The sequence below is a fragment of the Galleria mellonella genome, unplaced genomic scaffold (assembly GCF_026898425.1).
Source record: "Galleria mellonella isolate WM207_F2 unplaced genomic scaffold, CSIRO_AGI_GalMel_v1 utg78, whole genome shotgun sequence".
NCBI classification, from domain to species: domain Eukaryota; kingdom Metazoa; phylum Arthropoda; class Insecta; order Lepidoptera; family Pyralidae; genus Galleria; species Galleria mellonella.
Genome location: NW_026442151.1, coordinates 2,789,120 through 2,813,788, shown reverse-complemented (window position 1 = coordinate 2,813,788; position 24,669 = coordinate 2,789,120). Strand labels below are relative to the sequence as shown.

The following is a 24,669-nucleotide window of genomic DNA, read 5'->3' as shown; positions in this document are numbered from 1 at the left end:
AATTAAAATCCGCAGTTGGTTCAAGACAACTCGTTAAGTCTGAACATAAACAAATCTAAACAAACTAAAATGAAAATAAGCGAAATATTAGAAGAAAATACTCCAATGTGCTTTCAAATTTGTTCACGTATATGGAAATCTAATTATATAAAAAATAGTACTACCTACCTTAGTACTTAATAATAAAAAATACATCTGTGTATTGTTCTATATTTACTGAACATTCTATTCTAAAAATATTCCAAAATATAAATAAATTATGTGTTTATTAACAACAATGCTATGTATTTGTTAAGGAAGATAAAGAGAAGATTACGCAGTTTTCCACATTACGTCCCAAATAAAGCCCCACATTTCCCAAACATATCCTCTGACCTACAAGATCCTCAGCATTTTGTATCTACTTCATTTTCTTATATTATACCTTATATTGCCTTATATGCTGCAATTTTGAAGGAAAAATCTTAACCTTACACCTTTTATATTTTCTTTAAGTTTGGTAGCTTATAAAATATAAACCATAAAAAATACAGATTCCTACAGTTTCTACGCCCCTTAAAATATGTTAACCTAGCTTTATCCTGCGGCTAAGTTTATGCTCATATCGTGATATTAAATAGCCTTACTCTAAAATAAAGCTTTCAAATACATAAAGAAATTTTCAAATCCAACTATTAGTTTCAGAGATCTAAACAAACAAAATCTTCTGTTTTATTATATTACTGTAGATATGCATACATTTTTTCATACTAATTAATTAAAAAAAAACAAGGGTTGATTGCTACTTTCTGTCAGATTTTGTCTATTAGAAAAAAATTACACCCAAATTACCTTCTTGCATACTGACAAAGTGACAAGCAAATTTAGTATAAAATGGTCAAATCGATCCACAGATTGAATGAATGAAATGAATAAATTATTTTCTGCGCACGCACGCAAAATCACGAGATCTTGACTACACAGGTGTGTCTACGCTTCTCGCACATATCAGAATATAGATGTGACTAGACAGATTGATCTATAATAATATATAAAGCAGAAGTTTGTTTGTAAACGCGCCAACTTCTAAAACTACCGATCGGATCTGATATTTTTTTTTATTTAATAGTTCATTCCTTAAGATTATAGGCAAGATCATGATACGACCACGGGTGAAGTTATTAAATACAACTAGTGTGATTATAAAGATTTCATTGACTTCTATACAACTGAAGATAATTATAAAGTCGAGCTCTTTCTATTCATAATACGCGGTCACGTATACAGTCAGAATAAATAATTTATATTCGATTAAAGAATCAATCAAACTAACTTACCAGAGGGAGACTTTGTACAAAAGTCGATTGCTTGGGTACCTCTGTCCCATTCGTGTTTCTACCGTGAAGCAGTTATGTTTGCATGGCTGTGTTTCGGTTTGAAGGGTGGGATACGACGTGAATTTAGTGGGTACAGAGGAATAACACCTGAGTTCTCAGGAATGGCAACGCATGGGGCGTATCATGGGCGAAACAGTATACTTTGTTATGTCCATGGTACTGCTCTTGTCTATAGTCGGCGGTTACCACTTTCCATTAGGTGGGCCGTCAGCTTGTTTGCCATTCTAAGTTGTATAAAAAAAATATCATAAAATATATAAATAATATGAGTGGAAAATTTGTTGTACTTTTTTTTTATTTTTTTAATAATCATTGAGGTGTTATTTTATTTAAAAAGATATCGACCTTTAATATTGGTTTTCAGTATATGCTATATTGATTTCATATGACATCATTATATGATATGTTAATATTTAACGTTATTGAAATTTCCAGCTCTAACAATTTTCATCGGAAACTTAATAAATAGAAATGTATACATCATTATAACATTTCGTAAGTTTCGGAAAATCGTAATTGTATCTAATATAAATATTATATTAAACATCTATATGTAGAGGTGTATATTCGAGATAATACGAAATAACGAACCATATATCCAGTACAATACAATAGGTGTGTTTGTATCACAATCAAGGCTGTGAACGTGAGAATATCCTTGTAACATTATATGTATTATTAGGTGTAACGCATTACACATAAAGGTAAATAAAAACATTGATACTATTCATTACTGTAATACTGTATATCCACGGAAATACTATTAATTAGTTAAGATTTTACTCTACCAAAAATATCAACAGTGACAAAATATATATATACGACCAAATCTATGCGTTCTATATAAATTGATTCTAAAAAGAATCTTCAATAAATCGAATTAGTATTGGCGAAGATATTACTTGAAATATAAAAGTATATACATAAAAAAATTTATACCAATTTCTGATGAAATGAATATGCTCTCAGTAAGCTGGAATTAAAAAAAAAGGCATAAAAATATAAGCACGTAAGATATTCTTATCCTGATTCACGCGGACAGTGCCGCGATTTAAAGTCAGTGGATAATAATTTTGATTTATCGGGTACTTAACATTAATATCTTCATGTGGCAATTGTAAAATGGCGGAAATGACGCTGCTTTTCAGCACTGCCCGTGTGGGCGAGCGGGCGCGAGTAATGTTGCGCACGCGCGTCGCAAACGATGCGCCGACAAACGCTATTGTGACGGATCGTGCCCGGAATTGATCCACTAACAATTGAACATAGCAAATTACATTGTAATATGTACTGTTGCTATTGAGGGCCATATAATGCACACATGTGAAAAAGATTTATTGTTCGCTATGTATAGGGTTACTCATAGAGTATACCAAGCCAAAACCATAAGACAGGGATGGCGAATCCTGTAGTACACGTATGTCATGCAACGAATTTTTCGGATACTTAGATTATACATATATATTGGAGGGCATTCACCTACACAATATAAGCTCAAAGCTAATTTGGCGGAAGTATGTACAAAACAAATTATTTTTTCGTTTTAGAGTTTAATTACTTGTAAGTGATACACACTGTAAATCCGGAAAAATCCACATAATCACTTGTTATTCGCGTACTTACGCTTTAGACATATATCTCTTTAAATGAAATGTCATAAAACAATATTTTGTACTTGGAATTGTAGAAAAATATATTCAATTTAATCCAAATAAATTTATGAACGTACACAATTTGAAATTAAAAATTATAAAAAATACATGAAGCTTTGCTATTTCTGAAACTTTAATTCTATATACATTCAGAACTGCTCACATTTACAAAACCGCACATTAGTTTAACAATTTTCTTATCTCATTTTTGTGATGGTATCGCCATTTTGTCAATACGTAGTACGTTATACTAGGAATATGTACGTTCGGATATGTCTTAATTAAAAATGTAATAAATTTTGAGTTACAAAAAAATATGTCATTTTACAATCGATATTTTTATGGTATCTAGAGTATATATTAGTAACGTAGTATTCTGATATCGATTTATTGAATGATTCAATAAATCGATATCAGAATACTTCATCAACTAACGACAATTTTTTTAGGTATCTAACTACATTATAACTGAAAAATTCATAGACATTACCATTTTAACCATAATTATTCACCGTTGAACTGTCTTTTCATAGATTGCCATAAGAAATGCTCCTCAGTATATCGCTTAGATAAAATAATAATATAATATTACAATCAAAATATGGCTTTATTTACTCCTGAAAATTCCAATGAATACTGTGTCTAGACGACGTTTTTTCTCCAAATCAAGGTTAACGCATCGTCGTAAATACACATTAAAGGCACAAACAATAGCAATAAATTTTCTTGAAAATTAATACAGTGAAGTGTAAGCTTTTTTATACTTCAAGTATTAATGATATCCCATAAATTAATATATTCACATGACAGATATTTAGATATAAATTATTAAAGGCTTTCTTAATATTAGCATTTTATATTAAAAGTAATTTTATGCAAAAAAAAATACATATAAATAGTAACAGTCCAAATTCCTATTAAAGTAGTCGATTCTGAACATCAATTATCTATCATCGTCTGTCTCCATTACAGCGAAATTATTATTGTAAGAACCAGTATTACCTAAAATAGTAACACAACTGTTCAGAACTATTTTACATTTAGTTCTCGATGGCCTGAAATATAATATAATAGTTTCAATAAACTATCATCTATTAAAATTAAAATTTTAGGCTTAGGCAATGAAAAACGCAACAGAATCGACTCATTGTTACTGGGTGTTCAAAGGATCAACGGCTTTTAAAGAAGTACAAGATGAATATAAAAGTGAAACTTAAAAGTACATGAAATTGTTATCTAGGGCAAACTCATTGTCTACGGTTTTTAACCCCATAGACAATGATTGTAACTGACTGACAATCACCAAGGCATGGGTAATCAATAAGGCTAATGGCTACATTAGCCTTATCATTTTTTATATAACCTGATAAATAAAACTTATACAAACAAACATACAATCAAATAACCCACTGACCTTCGCAAAGTCATCGAACAGTAATAGTATTTGTGAGGGATTGACAGTGCTGGAACGTGAAAGTATTTCGACTTTAAACATAAACACCAAGGTGTGAGTTAATCATTAGTCGCTCTATAAATTAATTACGTTAAGTTGATAATTTGTTATTACACAAAATAATAAACTTGCAAATTTTATTTTAGTTTAAATGGAACAGCTGTCAAGTTTTTGTCTGTTCTAAACTGCAACTGATTTCTCATTTGGACGGTAGGTTAAAAAAATGCATCGTATCACTATATTCTGTAATGGCTAATGTGATTATTTAATGTTTATTTTTTTTAATGTACGTACCTATATAATCTACCTATACAATTATTTAAGCACATTTAGATACATAAAAATTATCTTCATGACATGACGTAAATTATATTCAGACAGATAAATTGATTATATTATATATTACTCAATTTACTAAATCAAATTATAAAGTAGGTCAACTTGCCAAATAACGTCTCAGATGAAGCAAATGAACTCTCAATATAGTACATGAATAGTTCACTTAACGACCCGAATTATGCTTCCATACAGACCCAAAATTAGTCTATTATGTTTCGCTATCAATTGGCTAAATCTACTCTAATAAATGGGTCAATAACATCACATTCGGCATCCAATTCTAGGAATCAATTCCCTGTTATGTAACTCATATATGCCTACCATATCAATATATTTCTCCGTATACTTGGAAATTTAATAAAGTCAAACGTACGAAATCGTTTGAGTAATCGATTAATAATTTCCCCCAATTCGGCTGCCACGTCTTTTATTTTAATAATTTTGAATGTGCAATCTAATTTTTTATTTTTGCTATAAATCGTCGGAATAACTGTTTAAGCGATTCCAAAATTAGAAGAAAACGCGAGTACCATTTTGTGCATACAAAGGTATTCCTTATTTTCTCCCTGAATAAATAACAAATCTTTTTATATTATAATTGAAAACATAATCAAACTCGGCTCTATTTTGAAAAAGAAAACAGAAGAAACGAAATGGCGACATCGGCTATTTTTTATAGATATTTATCAAAATGACCTGTAGTTATCCCTTTTTTATAGAGTCGGGCACAGTGTGACAGCGATAGATTTTCAAAATACCCATTCTTCAAAAATTCGAATCAACGCGTTATCTTTTAAATATAGGGTAAACGACCCTGTAAATGTTTACGAGACTATCGGCATCTGATCAAGCAGGTTTTACAATTCACACAGATTATCATGTCATGGCAATAGAACAAGTAGGTCGTGAGGCAGGTCGCGTCCCATCCGGGAATTAGGCCGCGCCCTGCCATCGCCTCGCCCCGTGCCCCATTTTACCTCTCCGGGATAGAGTGTACCTCGAATGTTTCTGACGTATGAGCAATGTGTGTGAACCATTGGATAAATGATAAGGATATATATTATTATGTATGTTACAAAACAGCTAAGTAATAATAAAACTGTGCACATTCTTTTTAAGTCATATATTAACATTGTAAAGAAAAAATAATGTCAAAACATATGGCAAAAAGAATATATAAATACCAAATATAAATTAGAGCGCAACATACCTCATCAATCAATGCTTTATTATTTAAAATAGTTACAAAGTCCGTTTAATATATATGCACTTTGTAAATATAACTAAGTAATGTAGATAACATTTGCAAAGAACTGTCATTTTAAATATTATTTTAACTCCTTGTGTTAATTTTAAGCTATAAAATTATTAACAACATAAACTGAATGCTATATGTGGATGCATTTAAAAATTCATAATTAAATAACAGTTTCACAAAGGCGTAAAAAAATTATTAAAACATTTATATCAGTGTTGGCGAATGCGAAATTTAAAAATAATTCTTTTAAAATGCTTTGTAATTTAGAATAGTATTAAATTATAAATTATAAAAAGTCTGTACCATTATCGTGGTCATTGTTAGTACCAGAGTGCAACAAAGGCACATCTGACTCCACAGGTTCGCACCTGTAGAGTCAGATGCCAACAATACCAAAGTATGCACAAGACATAGTGGCCTCTATGTCTTACTACTGTTACTGAGTCTTAATACAATTGTGCTCTGAACTTACCAATTAGATATTTTCTAATTTTGAAAAATAATATGTCCTGTATAATTTAAATAATAGGTAATTTAATCAAAATTTTTAACTAAAAATTATTTAGATATAATGTTTAATTTGAAGAAAAAAACGAGTGTTTTATTTTAATTTAACAATTTATAGCTTCCAATCATAAGCTGCCTGTCGTAGATCTATTATCTCTTTTTAATCCATAATCCGTTATATGTCTGAATGAAAATAAATTTTCAAATTATATAATGGTCTCATACTGCTAATTAATTTCCTCTTTACTTAAAATTCACTTAATAACTCAAAATTTAAAAAATAATGACTATCATCCAAATTCATGTATTCTCTTATGTTACGGTTAAAGTAAAATTCTGTATAACAGACTAAACAAACTATCAGAAATAATACCTTTAATGATTGGTAGAACAAATTATATTACTTTTTATTTATTGCATAATAACTATCGCCAGTTACTGTATTTAATTATTTATTAAGTTATAGACTTGAGTAATAATTTTTAAATGTTTTAATTACTTTTAATTAATGACAAGGGATTTAATACACTAGGTTTATTGAAATGTCCATATCACACCTACTCGAATGTTATAATTTACACTGCAGCAGTTGTGTTCCTCTATTCATCCGTACCATAAGTACCTTGTAACTCTAATGTTATAACGCTAAAGTCTATTATGGCGTAGCAAATTATAGAAGAAACATAGCTACGTACATGGTAATTACTTAGAAGGCTTCATTTCACTGCACTCCTATTACTTCCGCCCGTGAAGAATACAGCCTTTCTACGTTGTTCTTATCGTTAAAAGCTCACAACGTTTATTTACTACCTTATTATCTAAATCTGCCAGATACTTTATAAACTGAGATCATTTATTATGAACAGTATCATAAAATTGTACTATGAATTGCGTATTTAAAGCAAATTTAATGTGAATCCATTAAATAAGTAGATATAACATACTTTTCTGTTTAAAATTAGCAAATGAATAATCTACTTAATAATTCAAATTGTGTTCCACTAAAAAGACCCTACTTCAATTGTGGTAAAATAAGTTATTTTTATTTAAAAACTAAACTACTGAACCGATTTCGATAAAATTTATATAAGAACAATGTGTAAGTATATCCTTTCGAATAAAAAAATAATTTTTCAGATCGGTTTACAACTGAAGGAGTTATAATGTAACAAACATATAAAATACAACTGAATTATAAACACTCTTTTTTTAAGTCGGTTGAAAGTAGGAATTGTTACTACTGATTGAAATATTAATAACAAATAAAACCATGGATTTTATGGATTATCTATCACACATATGGTAACCCACACGTGTTTCTATTTCTAATGTCATTGCCATACACATATCTAATACTCCGCACACGTCTCTTCTCTCCTGAGAACTAAAATGGTAAGCCTCTTGTGTAATTTATTGGGCTTTCTTCTCTTTCAAGAAATATATCTGCAAAATTACAGAGTGTCAATGATACTGGTAGTTTCGGGACCGTTCCTTTTGACAGTCTATAAAAAGGTCTATGTTCAATAGTGGATAATGAATGATTGAAATTATGATGATTTAAAACATAATAACACAAGCACAAGCGAGATCGACGATATTAATCGATATTGAGTTTATCCAACGGGAGAGTGAATCAAAATTGCTACATAGAAAAATTATTACGTACCGAAATACGCTGAATGAGATTCATTCGAGTACTTCGATTGATCGGGGCGATCGGGGCATACATAAAGTATGAGAGCTCATCCTTATTCAAGGGCATTCGCTTGGTTGCAGTCGCGCTCAGCTGCGAGGAAACTTCTCGATGCACTTTGACGTGATCAAGCGAGCTGTAACTCGATTTTAACAATACTGTTTTTATGAAAATAACACTCATTATAATAGTCTTATATACTCTATAATAATTAGCTCGGAAAAGCTGTATTTTTGGTTACTAGTAAAAAAATTGTGAGTACAACGAAATGGTTATAATACGTAAATGATGGTTTATCTCTGAAAGAAGTCTACTCGTATGTATTAATTATAATTTTTATTTCAATAATAATAATAATCTTTGTTGAACTATATATAATAAAATTACATGTAGTCCAGACTCTCGAACCAGCGTTAACTGTATGTCAGGAGCCAAAGTTCGAAGACGTAAACAAATTCTTTGATTAACTGTTAATTTTAAATTTTATGAACATTATTAAATTTATTTTCGGGACTTGAGGCAATACGATTTCAGTTAGTTTCTTTATGTCTGCAAGTTACTTGATACGATTGCCATTCGTGATTTGAATTTAAAACGATAGTTACCTAATAATGTGCTGGTTTATTCTTAATTTTGTCAACATTCAACTCGTCAATTCATTCGTAAATTAAGACAAAATTTAGTCTACTCATTATGTACAGGTTTTTCATAATTTTTTGAACAGCACAATTCCCTGAGAGGCAAAGATCTGACAATAGCAATTTTACTGTACATAAAAGCGAAAAGACGTGCTAACGATTACATTATAATCGAGGTCGCACTAATTTAAAGGACTGGTCTTACCTTGAACATAGCTATAAATTCTACATTGTGACATGACGCTAGAGACTGAAATATATTGTGGTTTCACATACAAGCGAAAACAATATCGTTAAAATTAGTTACATAATGACTGAATAAAATTTTGAAGCGACTTCCAAAAGAATGTGATTCCCAATTTCTCTATATCCTTTTTTACATTGTCAATTCTAAACCAATTTTCATTTTTCTTTTTGGAATTCATAAAGTTTTCTCTCGTGTTGATTCCATATTAATTGTTTGATCATTGAAACAGCCACTTTTATTTGTAAAGTAAAATCCTGCTTATTGCGAAACAAAAGATGCTTGTAGACACAAGATTCCGAGATACATCAGATGAAAAAGTTTGAAATTAGAAAATTTTAAACGTTTTCAATCTAATGTATTTCTAAAACATTCCTTTATTTATCGATGAAAGATGAAATATCTTACATCTGATTTTTTTCTCAATATTACAACAGTATAAAGACTGAAAATATATTTAAATCTAGAATCTACATATCTTATACGAAAGTCAGAACATGCATCAGTCCGCAGTTATGCAGTGCAGTTTGAGCACAATACTAAGTAGAAAACTTTGAATAGCTAGATGGAAAAATTCTATATAATAAAAATAGAACTATCATTTCATAAATTCCAACAAATTACCACTACAGATGAAGCTCTTGGGGCCATTTTTAAAGTCCTTGCAAGTCATGTCACCTGAGCCATTGTTCGGTGCTGCACAATGGACGACAGTACTCGCTGGGGAGTCATTCTTGCCACTTCTATTCTATTCTGAGCTAGAATGTTGTATAAAATCAATTCTAGTACCACAATCCCTGTGGGAAGTATTCAGTTGGAACTTCTTTAGTTATGCACAGCGAAGACGTGCATTGCTGCTTGATTATATTAAAATAGGAACTTGGTGCTGTAGGTACAAATATATTGTATATTTTATACATTATTTGCACTTTATTTTTAATTTTTCTTTATTTACTAATATATATTTTTAATACTTTTAGATACGTTTTAAATACCTATAAATAGATGCATTTTTATACTACCAATAACTAATAATCCGACTTAGATAATATTAGTGACATTCGATAGTAATTCATTTGAGATAATATTCATTACAATTCGTCATGCGTTGACATTTTGAGGCGAAGCATCCTCAGATTTTATCTTTGATACAAAGGAGATTCATATAGCATATGAATCTCTTTTGTATCAAAGATAGAATTAAATATATTATCTTTGAGACCGAAATGGGCACCATAAGAATAAGGTATTACCAACTATGTAACTTCGTCTGAAAGGTTAAAGATATAGTAACATAAGCATTGGTAAATTGGTTACGATCATACAAGTATCTTCCAAGGTGAACGTAGTATCGTGGATGCATTACTGCAACTTTACCAGACGACAACGGCGTTATTAGACTGGTAGATGTAGTGACAACAGGATTTTTATTCGCCGACCCTCCAAAAACATTGCAATCTCCTTAGTTATTTTATAAATTTTATTTTTATATTTTTTATCTTCATAATTACCATATTGCTCTTTTTTAGTAGTTTTCTTTATTAAAGTTATTTTACTTTAAAGCCATTGTTTAATTATACTAAATACATTATCATACAGTCCATAACATCGCCCACATTATGAATACAGGCTGTTTAATTCTTTAAGTCTAGTACCTGTTATAAATTGAATTTACTCCTGACTTCCTCTCATACAAATTTTATTACACACGATCAAATCATTAGACGTTTTGTATGTATAAATTAATAAAACTAAGCTATTTACCTATCAGAGTATTCCATATGTTAAATTAAAATATAACTTATAATATATATCAAATTTAGTTCAATACCATTTAATGGTTTATATGATTAAGTAACAAAAATCCAAATACCTTTCTAATAATTATTATTATTACAATAATAGAGTATTTGTAAAATTTTATTGTTAAATAAGCTAGTCTCTCTGTCTGGACATTTTTGCAATTAGAAGATTAATTTTCTGTGTTAGCTAAGCATTTTTCTAATTTATTATGTTTTCTTGTTACAGGTAAGGATTGAAGTAATTTTTTCTTCCGAGAATTCGCTTTCTGGGTGAACTAAAGGAACACGGTATGAATTCCAATGAGGGCACGAACAAAGTATGACATTCACGAAAATTGATCTGTACAACAGATACAACGCAATTTATTGTTTTCATTATTCAATAGATTTTCTAAAAGCGAAATTATTTTCTTTTCTTAAATGTTATTGAATTTATATTATATTTCGGAATCGAGAACGAACGTAGAAATAGACGGAGAAACTAGATACCTAGGTATTTAGCGCAGACAGATATTTTTCTTTTAAATTGGATATGAAACCTAATTAGGACTTCTTTAGTAATTTAATCTTTACCTAATAATAAAATCGTAAAGAAGCCAAAATTGTGCATTAAATATTTTTAGAAATGTTTATAGTTATATTATACCTACATACGATATCTTAAATAAATAATAATATAATAAAATTGTAACTTCACGATGTCTCTACATAAGAGGTAATCAAAGAAATTTACATAAAAGCCCCTAATAAGATCAATAAAAGCTTAAACAATATTTTTTTTATATAGTATCTGCCTGTTTGTCTAAATGTATGTTTAAAGAAAAACTACTAACATCAAATTGTATGTGGTTTTCATAGTTGTGTTCCTGAAAGTGTAACTTCAAATCTGGTATATGCTTTATTTTGATATGCCATCTGCCATCCAGAATTAGACTATTTCATTGGCTTTCCTACTTATACACTACACACGTACGTAGTAACACAAAAAACTAGGTATAAGTAAAATTATGGTGTTTAAAATATTTCTGTTTATCTGTTAGTATTTCTCATAAAAATGACTGGTTGTGGTTAAATTTTCGTGATATATAAAGCTGAATTTAGATCAATAATATAAACCATAAATAAACCTTTAAAAAAATAACAAATTCCCACTCCCTCTAAGGATATTCGAAGCAATTTTCAATTGTTAATTCGAATCAGCAAGAGTCAAATTTACTACTTTGATACATTTCGACTACTGACTCTAATCGATATCACTTGTAATAAGTGCGCCATCTAATTTAAAACTATTTAGATTCTAAAATAATACAGATTTTGTTACTTAGACATCATATTATGTTGATAATAGCACACGTTTAGCTAAATTACTTGTCAACCGACTAAATCACTAGAGGGAACTAAAATTTTGTGGTAATATATTATTTATGTAAGTACCTACAATACCTACTATTTTAAAGGCAACAGATGCAATGAAATCACTAGAAAGTATGGTGGTTAGCCGCCGACCGCCCTCTTATTTAAACTAGGCATAACTATACAAACTGCATAGTTCTATTGCATTACTTTCCAATTCTAAATTTACATTTACTATTTAGATATTAGTATTTGATTTATATATGTTTACTGTCTCTGTTTTATGTTTTATCAGCGATGCCAGTGATTTTGCCCCCAGGACTAGGTTTATATTGATTAACCGGAATTAAAAATAATAATCCCAAACACCTAACATGTGTGTCAAATTTCGTAAAACCTATTATTATTAAACCTATTATTTCATTAACGTATCACGGTGCCAAGAAGTAACATTACTTCATCCAAATTGATCCAGAATTCATAGCCACATAAAACTAAACCTAAATAGACTGACAAATTGTAAGATCTTTGTCTAGCATTAAATTATTATATTATTATTATTATTAAATAATTTTAATAATACAATAAAATTATAAAGATTTTATGTCTGTTTAAAGGCCGTGTTATTATTGTGGATAAATTATAATACAATAAAGTATTTTGTACGTTAACCTTTCGTCTTTAGTTAATAAATCATTTCTGTACATTAGTGTACATAGATGTTAAGTTAGTAAATACCATACTCCAACTAACAGCGCCATCTGTAAGTAAAAAGTATACATACATTCAATGCCCTCTATTTCACCGTGAAATACGCTATTGTTACTAATTATCGCATCCATTGTTCACATTTTGCGCTCCGTCGCGTCAATAGAGGGCGCAGTACTACACCCATAGAAATGTCGCAGCAGACGCGCCTTCCATTGTGAAGTGACCTTTCTGAGCAATTTTAAAACAACCGTCGCATATAATTCTCTTAATTTTACACAAAGCGTACGATACGTTACATAAAATTAAGAAAATGATATCGAACTACAAAGAAATACATTACTGATCTATTTATAATTTTACCTTTAATTAAACTTTTTAGTTAAAGTTACTAAAAGAATACTATTGACATTCCTTTCTTTACTTAATATTGTCCTAAATTACAAAATGAAATTTAAATTGTTAGAATACTTCCAGAATTCTTTCTTCAGGAATCTGGTACTAGTTAAACTCCATATTTTTCCAAAGAAATATGCTATGTAAAAGAAAGAAAACTTATTTTATGTAAATATGCGACAGCATCCACACATGAATTAAAATATAATTAGAACAAAAAATAGTAATAATTATAAATAAATACCACTGAAAAAATAAAGTAGAAGAAAAAAAATTCAAGAAATGCATATTACAGTAGCAAATTCATGTTTCTTTGTCCAGAAGAATATTTAATTTCCCTAAGAGAATATTTCCTTGTAAAAATGTTAGTGATTTTATTTTCGCTCTACAGTTTGAAAAAACAAATATTTAAATTAAACAAGTAAAAAAAGTCGATATGTAAAAATAGATAAGCACATCGATTTCTTAAAAGTCGGTATAACCTACAAATATAAATAATACTACCTATTTGTCACACGTTCTTTTTTGAATGAATAAAAACAGTATGGTTACCCCACCTGCGGTATCGTATACACTATTATATTATAGTATATATGTATAGTGGGGCACCAGTGAATGCGGAAGTCAGTTGAATAAGCCTATCGTGATGAATTTACCAAAGAACTACGTGGAGATCGACCCGATAGAATGTACTGCTAACATATATAGTGCTAGTCTCCATTACTAACAATTCCATCCCGACGAATAGGTACTGTATTCGGCACTAGTAGCACGCAATCAATTACAGCCAGTAAACTCGCTCAAGTCCATTGACATATTAATATCTACAAATAGCTTAACCTTCATTCGGAATTTTAAATGACATTGTGACAATTCCGCTAGATCACACGTTACGCGACGGTGTAAAGGACATCCCGATTCGGCCAAGCTCTGACGGCTAATGACTAATGACCGGTGAGATCACTTCGAAATGGTGCTAATTTGAAACACCGACAACCCTGAGAGTCGTTACACTTTGTTTTGTTGCTTTAGAGCTAAGGATGCCAGCTGCATAGTACTCTATCAACTTTTAGAAACCTTTTAAGGGCTTCGTAACCACCTGTAATTTTGCACGTCTGTCTGTCTATTCATAGCATATTATTAATCCAATTTAAATATAGCCGATATTTTTTTAGTGCATGATTATTTCGTCAAATAAAAGTAGCTACATTAAATTAAAAGTTGGCAACCCTATTACATATTGGCAATATACTCGAACTTGTAAACGTTTGTGTTCAATGTACTGCATGTTTGATAACTCATAGTAACTAACTGCAGGGTTTTTATTATACGTATCTGTAATTGAATACGTAGTTTGTTTTTCAGCAGTATAATTTTTAAAAATAAGTAGCCAATTAGAATAGTATGCATAGTGCATACTATTATTATTTACAGCAAATTTTGCAGTATTTTACATAATCATTATTACAAAATCATTAGGTATAATCAAAATCCTTTCAATTATAAATTTGATATCAATAATTAATTATAATTACAATATGTTTTAATACACTTTCTCCCGCGTACATCTCAGATGAGATCGTTACGATTGATTCAGGTAAAGACACAATAAAAACTACGAAAAACACATTCGTTAATATCAATTTTTATTAAATGTATGCATTTCTGACTCTATAGTTGGATCTAGTCCTAAAATCAAAATAAAGGCCAAGACTATACAATTAGTCTATGATAGATGGGACTTACAGAAATGATTGATCTTGGATTTTTAAGACCATGTAATAATCTTAATACATATTATTTTTCAACCAATATCAAAATAGAACAATTTAAATTAATAAAATAGTTTGAAATAAATTTAAAACTGGCAGATATTGCGTAATATACTTAGGTGTCTACATATAAAACAAATGGAAATTAATTTAGATTAGGTAGATAAATCTACACATTTTTTACACCGAGATTGAACCACATTAATTTTAAAAATTAGGTTTATAGCGCCATCTGTCACAGTTGCGTAGAACTCGATGTGATACGCCTTCGCGTAATATCGACATTGACCGCTAGATGGGGGCACTAGTACATGGCGTGAGTGACGCTCGCGGTTAACGAACGTTCTTGACTGAGCACTCGAGTTCGTCGTGACACAACCGAGTGGAACTTGAACTGTTGGCTCCGTCTGTCGGCCAATGGCTTAGATTTAAGTGATACATACGTAATTTTACGTAAACCTATCACTATCTCACTTTACAATATTTTTAACATTTCAAATATTAATTTCAATATTACTAAACATATTTACCTACGAATAAACGATAAGTATTTACATATCTGAAACTCATGCAATCAACAAACAAGTGTCTGTAAATAAATCCTTTTATCTGCGGTTTGCCGGTAAATGTCAGTATTTCATGAATGTAGAGATGGGCAATCCACCTGGGTGGGTTTAAAGTCTGGTGGGTAAAAACCGGGTGTTTTGGGTTTATTGGGTTTAAACCCCATAAACACCCAAATTTTTGGGTGTTTATGATTTTGTACTTCATCATCGTCATCTCAGCCGCAAGACGTCCACTATACTGGACATAGACAATATTATTATGCAGCCTACAGAATAAAAAACTTTTAATTTGATTTTGAGTTTATTAAGAAAGAGATGAAAGTAAAATGTAAAACTACAGTCAATCACTGTCAGATTCAGAGTTATTACAAGCGATGAATTGTATAGGTTCGATAGGCTCTATTTCGTCTAAACTGTTATGTTCATTTACTTGCTCAATGAAAGCTTCTAAGGTATTTTCTTCATTAAACTGAATGTCCTCGCATTCAGCTTTATGTTTAAGATTCCAGTTATAACAAATGAATGAAATTTTTTCAGTTCTTTCAGTTGTAAGTCGATTTCTTTTGTTATTATGTATGTAGCCTTGGATACTAAAGGAACGCTCAGTGGCTGCCGAAGTACAGGGAGCTGATAGAATACGAATCGCTACTTTGCTTAACTCAGTGGAACCACAAATACCTTTCCACCATATTAGAGGCTCAATGCTATCTAATGAGCTCCATACAAATCCTCTGGCCCAAAAGTTTTCTTTAGCTTTATAACACGCCAAATCTGCCATTACATTTGACAAACTTAAGTGTTGGCTTAAATTGTAGATAAACTCCATACCCTTAAGTTCTTCCTCTTGAGTAAGTTCGACTCCTAGAGTCCTGGGGTCTAGAATATATGCTGCAAAATGTATTGGCCTCATTGCCATATTGCATCTTGAAGATACTGATGTTAGAATCTGCTGTTTGCTTTCTTCGCTCAATGTCGAAATCTCATTTAATGCAAAACGTATCTTAGCTTGTACATCTCTAAATGTAATGTATGTGCGATGCAAACGATTCTGGTCGCTCTCTAAGTAAAATATGCTTTCAGTGACTGGTTCCAAAATACTTATACATTCCCCTGTCTTCGTCCAGAAATCATCACTTAGAATTAAATCTTTAATATCTCTTGAAATTACCACATCTTCTCTAACTGTTAATATTTGCAAAGCTATCTTATTTGCTTTCAAACTTTTTAACGAAGTAACATGACTTCCCCATCTTGTAGCACAAGGCAATTTTAGTGTTTGTGTAGAATCTTCACCCTGCCTTGATTTTATCAACAAGGAACTTAATCGTTGACTCCTTTTAACAGTTTTTATTATATTTATGGCTTGCATAATAAACACAGTTACTTCTTGTATCTTTACAATATCTTGGCACAACAAGTTAAGGATATGTGCACAGCAACCGAGAGGAACAACATGTGGATATTTGAGTTTTGTTAATTCGAATGCCTTTTGTATATTTCTAGCGTTATCGCCAATAAGTACAAGAAACTTATTTGCTCCATACACTTTCATTACTTTTTCAACTTCTTGGCTAAGGTATTCACTAGTGTGAGGATTACTTTCTGTATTCAAACTTTTAACGTATGCAGGTTGAGGTTTTGATATAAGAAAGTTTATTATTCCTTCATTTCTTAAATTAGACCAGCCATCGCACTGAAGGTGTAAGTAACTACAAGCATTTAGTTCCTCATTTAACTCAAAACGCATTTCTCTATATATTTTATCTAAGTATTTTGTCGCTAAAGCTTTACGTGAAGGTATTTTAAATTTTGGTTGCAATTTTTCGAAAAATTGTATCCATAAAGGATGTTGCACCATCGATAATGGCGTCCCTGTTACAAATATAGCTCTCGCTAATTCTGTTTTTATATGATCATCGGTGTCTTGAAACTCAGCATTTATTGTAGTGTTAGCAGACGACGAGGGGCTTATAAAAGAATCATTTGTCTCTATCTCTGACAGTCCAGACATTTTGGTTTTGGACGAGCTATCTTTTATAAGTTTCATAGAGTCTTTTAATGTTTCTGGAGATTTTGGACAAGTGATAAGATGTTGAAGCATTTTGGCAGCATTACTGAATTTGTAGACCTTATTACAAAGCTTGCAAGAAACAGACTTGTTTGGTAAAGTTCGGTAGTGCTCCCATATGCGTAAATCTTTAGGTCTCCCCATTGAACCTAAAAAAATGAACGATGATTAGTTGGTCTGACGAAAATTCAACAATAGAGTGCCTATTTTTTTACAATGATTATTTCTTGTTATTTACAATAAATTTATTAAAAAAATAATAAAATAAATACAAAAAACCTTTGTAAAATTACATCTCCTCGGAGGATTAAACGCAGACGCTAGTTTATTATCGTATTGTTCTGTATTTTTCTCAGCAACTTCTTTAATTCGATTAGGTACTTACGCATATTATGTTAAAAATAAATATCTAGTACACATCTTAGGCTATCCACCATTATTATCCAATGACGACTCTCAGCTAACTATGCACTATCATCCAAAATAAACGTGTATGGAAAATTTTATCCCAGTCGGTTGAGGATTGAGGATAATTGCATCAACATACGAACATACCTACATACTTTTATTTACATAACGCAAGCTAAATAAAAGCTTGTAATAATACATCTAATTTTAAGTTAAAATTGTTAAGTGATCATGATATAATTGTATCATTCAAAAATCCACTTACCTTTAATTATTTCTTGTTAAGTATAAATATTATTTCAAATCTGCTCCCTTAATATGCACTTTTTTACTGCTTTTCCTACCTAACACGTTACCAGGAAGTCACGTTACCAGAGTCAGAGTAATAGTGAACACGTTTGACAGTGATTGTCGTCGCCTCATATTCAGCGTCGACGAATAGGGGAATCCCCAGTCATAATGTATTGCATGCGTGGCGGTCTTACTTCAAATCCATAAACAAAGAGATAATTACAGAACTCGATACTAGATGGCGCTGTTTTTGTTTGAAGAAAGTTTGCGGGCTAAAATACATAGAATTTCATCAATGACTTCCACAAAGAACAACATTTCTGTTTTTTCTAAGTCCGTATCTCTTCCGTATATTTCATAAGATATAAGCTTGGGCTACATTGTTATGCAACGTGATTTTGTCGCTGTCTTGCTAGCAGGGTTGACAGATATACGATTTAAATCGTACTCATACTATTATTTGTCTATTTTTTAATGTACGATCGTAAAGATTATGATCGTAATTCGCACAAAAACATACGACTTTTTGGTTACCTGGCAACATTTTTATTATGAAACGAACATGCTCACATCATCAGTCACATGCAACAATTTATTGGGGATTTCCCCTTCACATCTGGCAGTCCTCCTTGCTAGAATATAGGTAAGTCAGCCACAGTTACTGACGATCGATATTTAAAGGGTATTGTTTTTGTGCTAAATATTTCATAAAAACGTTATTTAATACTTTGTGGATTATTAATTTAGTTGATAATCACTGGAAGTAAAATGGATGCTAATTTGAGAGATCAAGATCTTCGTATAAAACAGTTAATAAAAGAAAATCTACGTAAGTACTCTTTTTATACCTAGGTAGGTAAGGTATAATAAACACAAAAGGTACTTAGATCGCGTGTGTTCGAAGCATTTATTCTAATAAATTTAATTTAAAATTGTAGAAAGAAAAAAATGTCTGCCAAGCCGTAGCCGAAGCCGATCTCCAAATATATTTGGCGATAGTGAGACCCAGTGTCCAGATGATTTACCCAGCGTCGTCGCAACAAAGAAAAAAACGAGGATAAAGTAAAAGAAAATTTACTGAAAGAAGAAACAAACTGTTCTAAATGCTTAATTTATGGAGAAGAGGATAAAAGAAATGAGTATTTCGGACTGTTAGTGGCTCAAGAATTTAAATATATACGGCCATGTGTGCGAACGAGGTGTTATGAAGAAATTTTAAAGTATCTACGGGAAGCAAAAGGCCAACATGTTGATCAACTGCAACATGAAAACACTGAAAATTAATTACTTTCATTTTATTATATATAGATTTTTAAAATTTCCTGAAATATTATTAGTTAACGTTTTATTTAATATTGTAGAATTGATCAATACAATTTATAAAAATAATTTATTGGTATTACTTACATATTTTCAAAAAAATACGTAAAAACCTATTTTTTTGGGTGATTATGGGAGTTTATGGGTGTTTATTGGGTTTTTACCAAAGCACCGGGTTTAAACCCGGTGCTTTGCCCATCTGTACATGAATGACATCATTATTTTCAAGAGTACATTAACCTTTACTAAGAATTAATAATAGGTATGTAAGTACTTGAAATAATTTTATAATTGTCTTTATTTTAATTACATATTGTTTTATATAAATATTACCTGTTACATTGATATACTCTGATAAGGTAATTTAAAATAATTCAAATCACTATTCTCACCTCTATTGTGCGTTGTGCCTGCTATCAATATTGATAGATGGCGCTGATTGTTCATAATAAATGAGAGTTATTTAGTAACGTGATTACTTTAAATACTTTTTCATATTCATTTGCAAACAAATATGTATCTAATATATTACCTACGACATACATATATATTAATACGACACAACAGTGATTACATAAATTGAGAATTCATAAAATTATCCAATAATGAAAAAAGTAGTCTAAGAATTTATCTCAAAGAATATATATATATATATATATGAGAAAACCTCTTCCTGGTAATGGGAAATCATGGGTTGTTAATAATAGAACATTAGAATAGGATAGCTAATAACTAGGCTGTCTGCTTGCTACTACTAGGAAAACCAATAAAATTGTTTACTTCTAGATTGCAGATCCAAATAAAACATATATCAGTTTTTTAGTTACACTTTCAGAAACACAACTATGAAATCCACATCATATTTGATGTAAGTAGGTTTTCCGTGATACCGAAATAAACATACGGACACGCACGCAAACAAAAGTTCTAAAAATTATTGTTTGGTCATCTATTGGTCTTATAAAGACGCCTTAAATATTTTTTTTCTTAAATATCTCCTATGTATATATACAATCTTACCATTTTGTATCGCACCTACGCAATATGAGGTAAACAATATGTAAGTGTGTATATATAAATAATATATTTGGTAGCCGACAATGTACTCTTCTGTCCGCAACGACATTGAGTCATAAAATAAACCGGCCAAGAATGTATTGAAGACGTGGGTGATTGGTTCTGTAGCCATAGCGACTGAAACTTTTTATAATGTTTGTGGCACCTACTTTTTCTTTGATAAATTCTTATTAAAATACTCAGATACATCGTACAGTAATAATATTCATGCTCTATGTAATTTTAATTGATAGTAATGATTGAAATCTTTAGAATTTTTTAATTAACTTATCAGAATGGATAATGTAAGGTAAATGTAAGTAAATTAAAATTACATTACGTACACAAGGTATCCCTTTAATGTAATTCTTCAGTCAAGACTACATATTACCAACGTTACAAGATCTATATAAAATTATATTTATTATTACGGTAGATAAGTTCCAAAACTTAGGTCATTCTAGTTACTTTTTTATTAGCATGTTTTTTTTTATTATAAAAAATATCAGTATAAAATTATTATTTATTGTCATATTAATAGATACATTAAATTTTAATGCCATAATATTATATTTATAATACAAATCACAAACAAATACATACTAAAAGGTTCATGAACAATACGGAATCCTACAAAGTAATAAAAAAAGCACAGTGTGTGAGACGCAGTTATTTTTTTACGTTCTCCAACACGAACCTGGACTTGACCACGAAATGTGACGATACTCATTCACTACTTATTTCTTCATTTTATCCGAACATTTGGTACAATTTGAACAGGCTTAAAAACAAATTCCCGATGGAAACTATTCTTATGAGATAATAATCTATAGTCATTAACACCTTGTACACAATCTATCCACCTTTAGGTCTTTACTATACACTTCAAGTTACAACCTACTTCCTTAACAATTTCCCCAAACATATATTGACATCTATATCCTAGAGCATAACATATCCATACCAAGGTAAGTATTTCCATTGTTATGACTTTCAGGCTTTTTTAGGTATACCTACTCATTCACTATCTTTTCTATCCTTCCTTATCACCTACACATCTATCTAAACATCTCAGCTGTAAGAAATGCTGTTTCGTCCGTCACCTTTACAAGTCAAGAATCCAGTCTCAGTCTATAGACCTCGACTACGGTGTCACACTTTATTATTATATATTACTTATACTTATATTTTAAGTTTAAAGGAAATTATTACATTGACATCATTAGAAAAAGTTTTTTTTTTCCTGAGTATAGACATATGAATACGTCCATATTAATAAAAGGAACAACTGATATTTATATTGTACACTGTATCGCGTAAGAAACTAGCCCAGAACTATTGAAATGTAAGACGCTACATGTATATTATACTGCTACATACAAAATCGTCATAAAACTCTTCTGAGTCCATTTGAAATTAAAAACGATTCAGCAGACACCACACCTCTTATTGATTATGTTGGCACACCTTGCCAGTGGTCAGGAACCGTGCAAAGTTAAAGAAATCAATACCGCACATTATAGCTGTAAAATATTGTTGAAAAATGGTTAATTTCTTAGTCACATTAGGTAACTAAGAAATTATATTATAGTTAATATTATATATATATTTTATTCAACTTAGAATGGCAAACAAGCTGACGGCCCACCTGATAGAAAGTGGTAACCGTCGCCTATAAATATGAGCAATACCATGGACATGACAGAGTATACTGTTTCGCCCATGATACCCACCATGCGTTGCCATTCCTGAGGACTCAGGTGTTATTCCTCTGTACCTAGTAAATTCACTCCACATCCCACTCTTCAAACCGAAACACAGCCATGCAAACACAGCTGTTTCACGGTTGAAACACGAATGAGACAAAGGTACCTAAGCAATCGACTTTTGTACAAAGTCTCCCTCTGGTATATTATATTATAGTATCTTATTGTATTTTTTTTTTAATAATAATAATCATTGTTTTTATAATATTATCACACATAAGAATATCTTATGTGCCAATTACACTTCAGTATAATAACGTAAATTACACATAATAATGCCAATATCTTATTATATTATAGGTTAATTAAAAAGATGGCGTCAAATTCCATAACCGTTTCAAGTATTAAAACGTCCACTGCTTCACAGTATATAATTAATTAGGTACCTATATAATTAGTAAATACTTTTATCTAAATAGGAATGAATAAATATATTTGTTATTGTGATTTTCATATTCTGTTTTGAGCTTTTTTTTATTCTATTTTAGAGCTTACTATTATACACTGAACCAATTTTGTACGAAAACTTATATTAGTGTCGAAATCTCGCTCATAACCTTTGAAAATTACTCATAAAAAAAAAACCTAAAAATATAGAATGTTATCATAAATATTAATAAGATGCTTTAAACATACTTTATGTATTAATTATATTCTCATCATATTTATTATTGGCTGTGTGGTCCCGGCATAGGATAGGCTACCCTTTCCTTTCCCGTGGGTGTCGTAAGAAATGACTAAGGGAACTTAATTGTCAAGAGATGGACAACAACATCTCTCTTAAAACATCTCCATGGCCTAACTGAAGTCGCTAACTCATTGCCAAGCAGTGCAACTACTTGCAAAACTCTCCCAATAGAGGAAGGCGTATGTTCAGCAGTGGACAAGTAATGACTAATATGGTATGTCAGGGGGGAAAGAGATTGTTAGTGATGAAGACTGAGAATCCCATTGCTAGCAATATACCCAACCAGGTCGACCTCCTCGCGGTTCCCCCTGGAAACTATCATGGTTAATTCCTGATGAATTCATCATGATTGGGTAACTGGCCTGTTTTCATTCTCATCTATCACCCTTCACTGGTGCTCTGCCAGCGTATCCCGTTAGCGCAGGTGGCGTTACCATTCCATTTTTACTCATAAAAAAAATTATGGGATGTCATGTGTATGTATTATACATATTTTTAATCTCAAAATGTATACTAATATCCTAGTAACTTAGACTATATTCGTATATTCTACCAGAGATTCTACTTACTTGAGAAAAACATGGTGACAACCGTATATAATTTAAACATTTTACAAACAAGTTAACCTATATGGTCTACAAAGTTCCGCGTTCTGGTTTCGTCTCACTAGCCCATAAAACGATATTAATTAATAAAATAACAAGTATTTAATTAGCTCCATCACTATTTTTGGTTATTGTTATGGCTTGTGTTAAATAAATTTTGCATTTATTTTATTCGTTATACACCCACTTAATCTTCGATTATTGCTCAATAATAAAATTTAGAATAATATCCAAGGAAAATATAAGTATTATGATAATTATTCATTCGTATTAGCCTTTAACTGTCCACTGCGGAATAAAGGCCTCCCACTATTGGGAAGATTTGCCAGTAACTGCCATGCTTGGCAAACGGGTTGGCAACTGCAGTTAGACTTTGGTGATGTACTAAGAAGAACCTAACCCTCTTGCCCATCTCTCTTCCATCGAGTTCCCCTTAATTACCTCTTATGACACCCACAGAAAAAGAAGGGACGGCCCAATCTATACCGAGACCATATGGCGGTATAATGATGTGTGGGTGAAAAAAGTATGTGAGAGTTTATTATGTCTAGACACCATAATGGCTGAACAGATTGTCATGAAATTTACCATACGTATAATACTTGGAATGAAAAATATTATGATTTTTTTATCCTGGTCATACTGACGAAATCACGAGTACAGATCATATATAATGCAACAAAGATATGTATTTTTTTATTGGGTGAAAA

General features: G+C 30.9%; 2 protein-coding genes across 3 annotated transcripts in view; one reads left to right on the top strand and one right to left on the bottom strand.

The window, feature by feature from the left end:
- LOC113517298 (ecdysone receptor) overlaps positions 1 to 24,669 on the top strand; it is a 315,053-nt gene that overhangs the window by 174,151 nt on the left and 116,233 nt on the right. The window lies entirely within an intron of this gene.
- Positions 15,844 to 19,545, bottom strand: LOC128202193 (uncharacterized). The gene is made up of 2 exons (XM_052901560.1): positions 18,499 to 19,545; positions 15,844 to 17,974 (listed from the first exon to the last, which is right to left on the bottom strand). The coding sequence occupies exon 2, from the start codon at positions 17,967 to 17,969 to the stop codon at positions 16,098 to 16,100; it is 1,872 nt and encodes a 623-aa protein (XP_052757520.1). The 5' UTR covers positions 17,970 to 17,974; positions 18,499 to 19,545; the 3' UTR covers positions 15,844 to 16,097.

Coding starts and splice junctions, on each gene's coding strand:
- LOC128202193 (XM_052901560.1), bottom strand. CDS start 17,969: ATGGGGAGACCTAAAGATTTACGCATATGGGAGCACTACCGAACTTTA.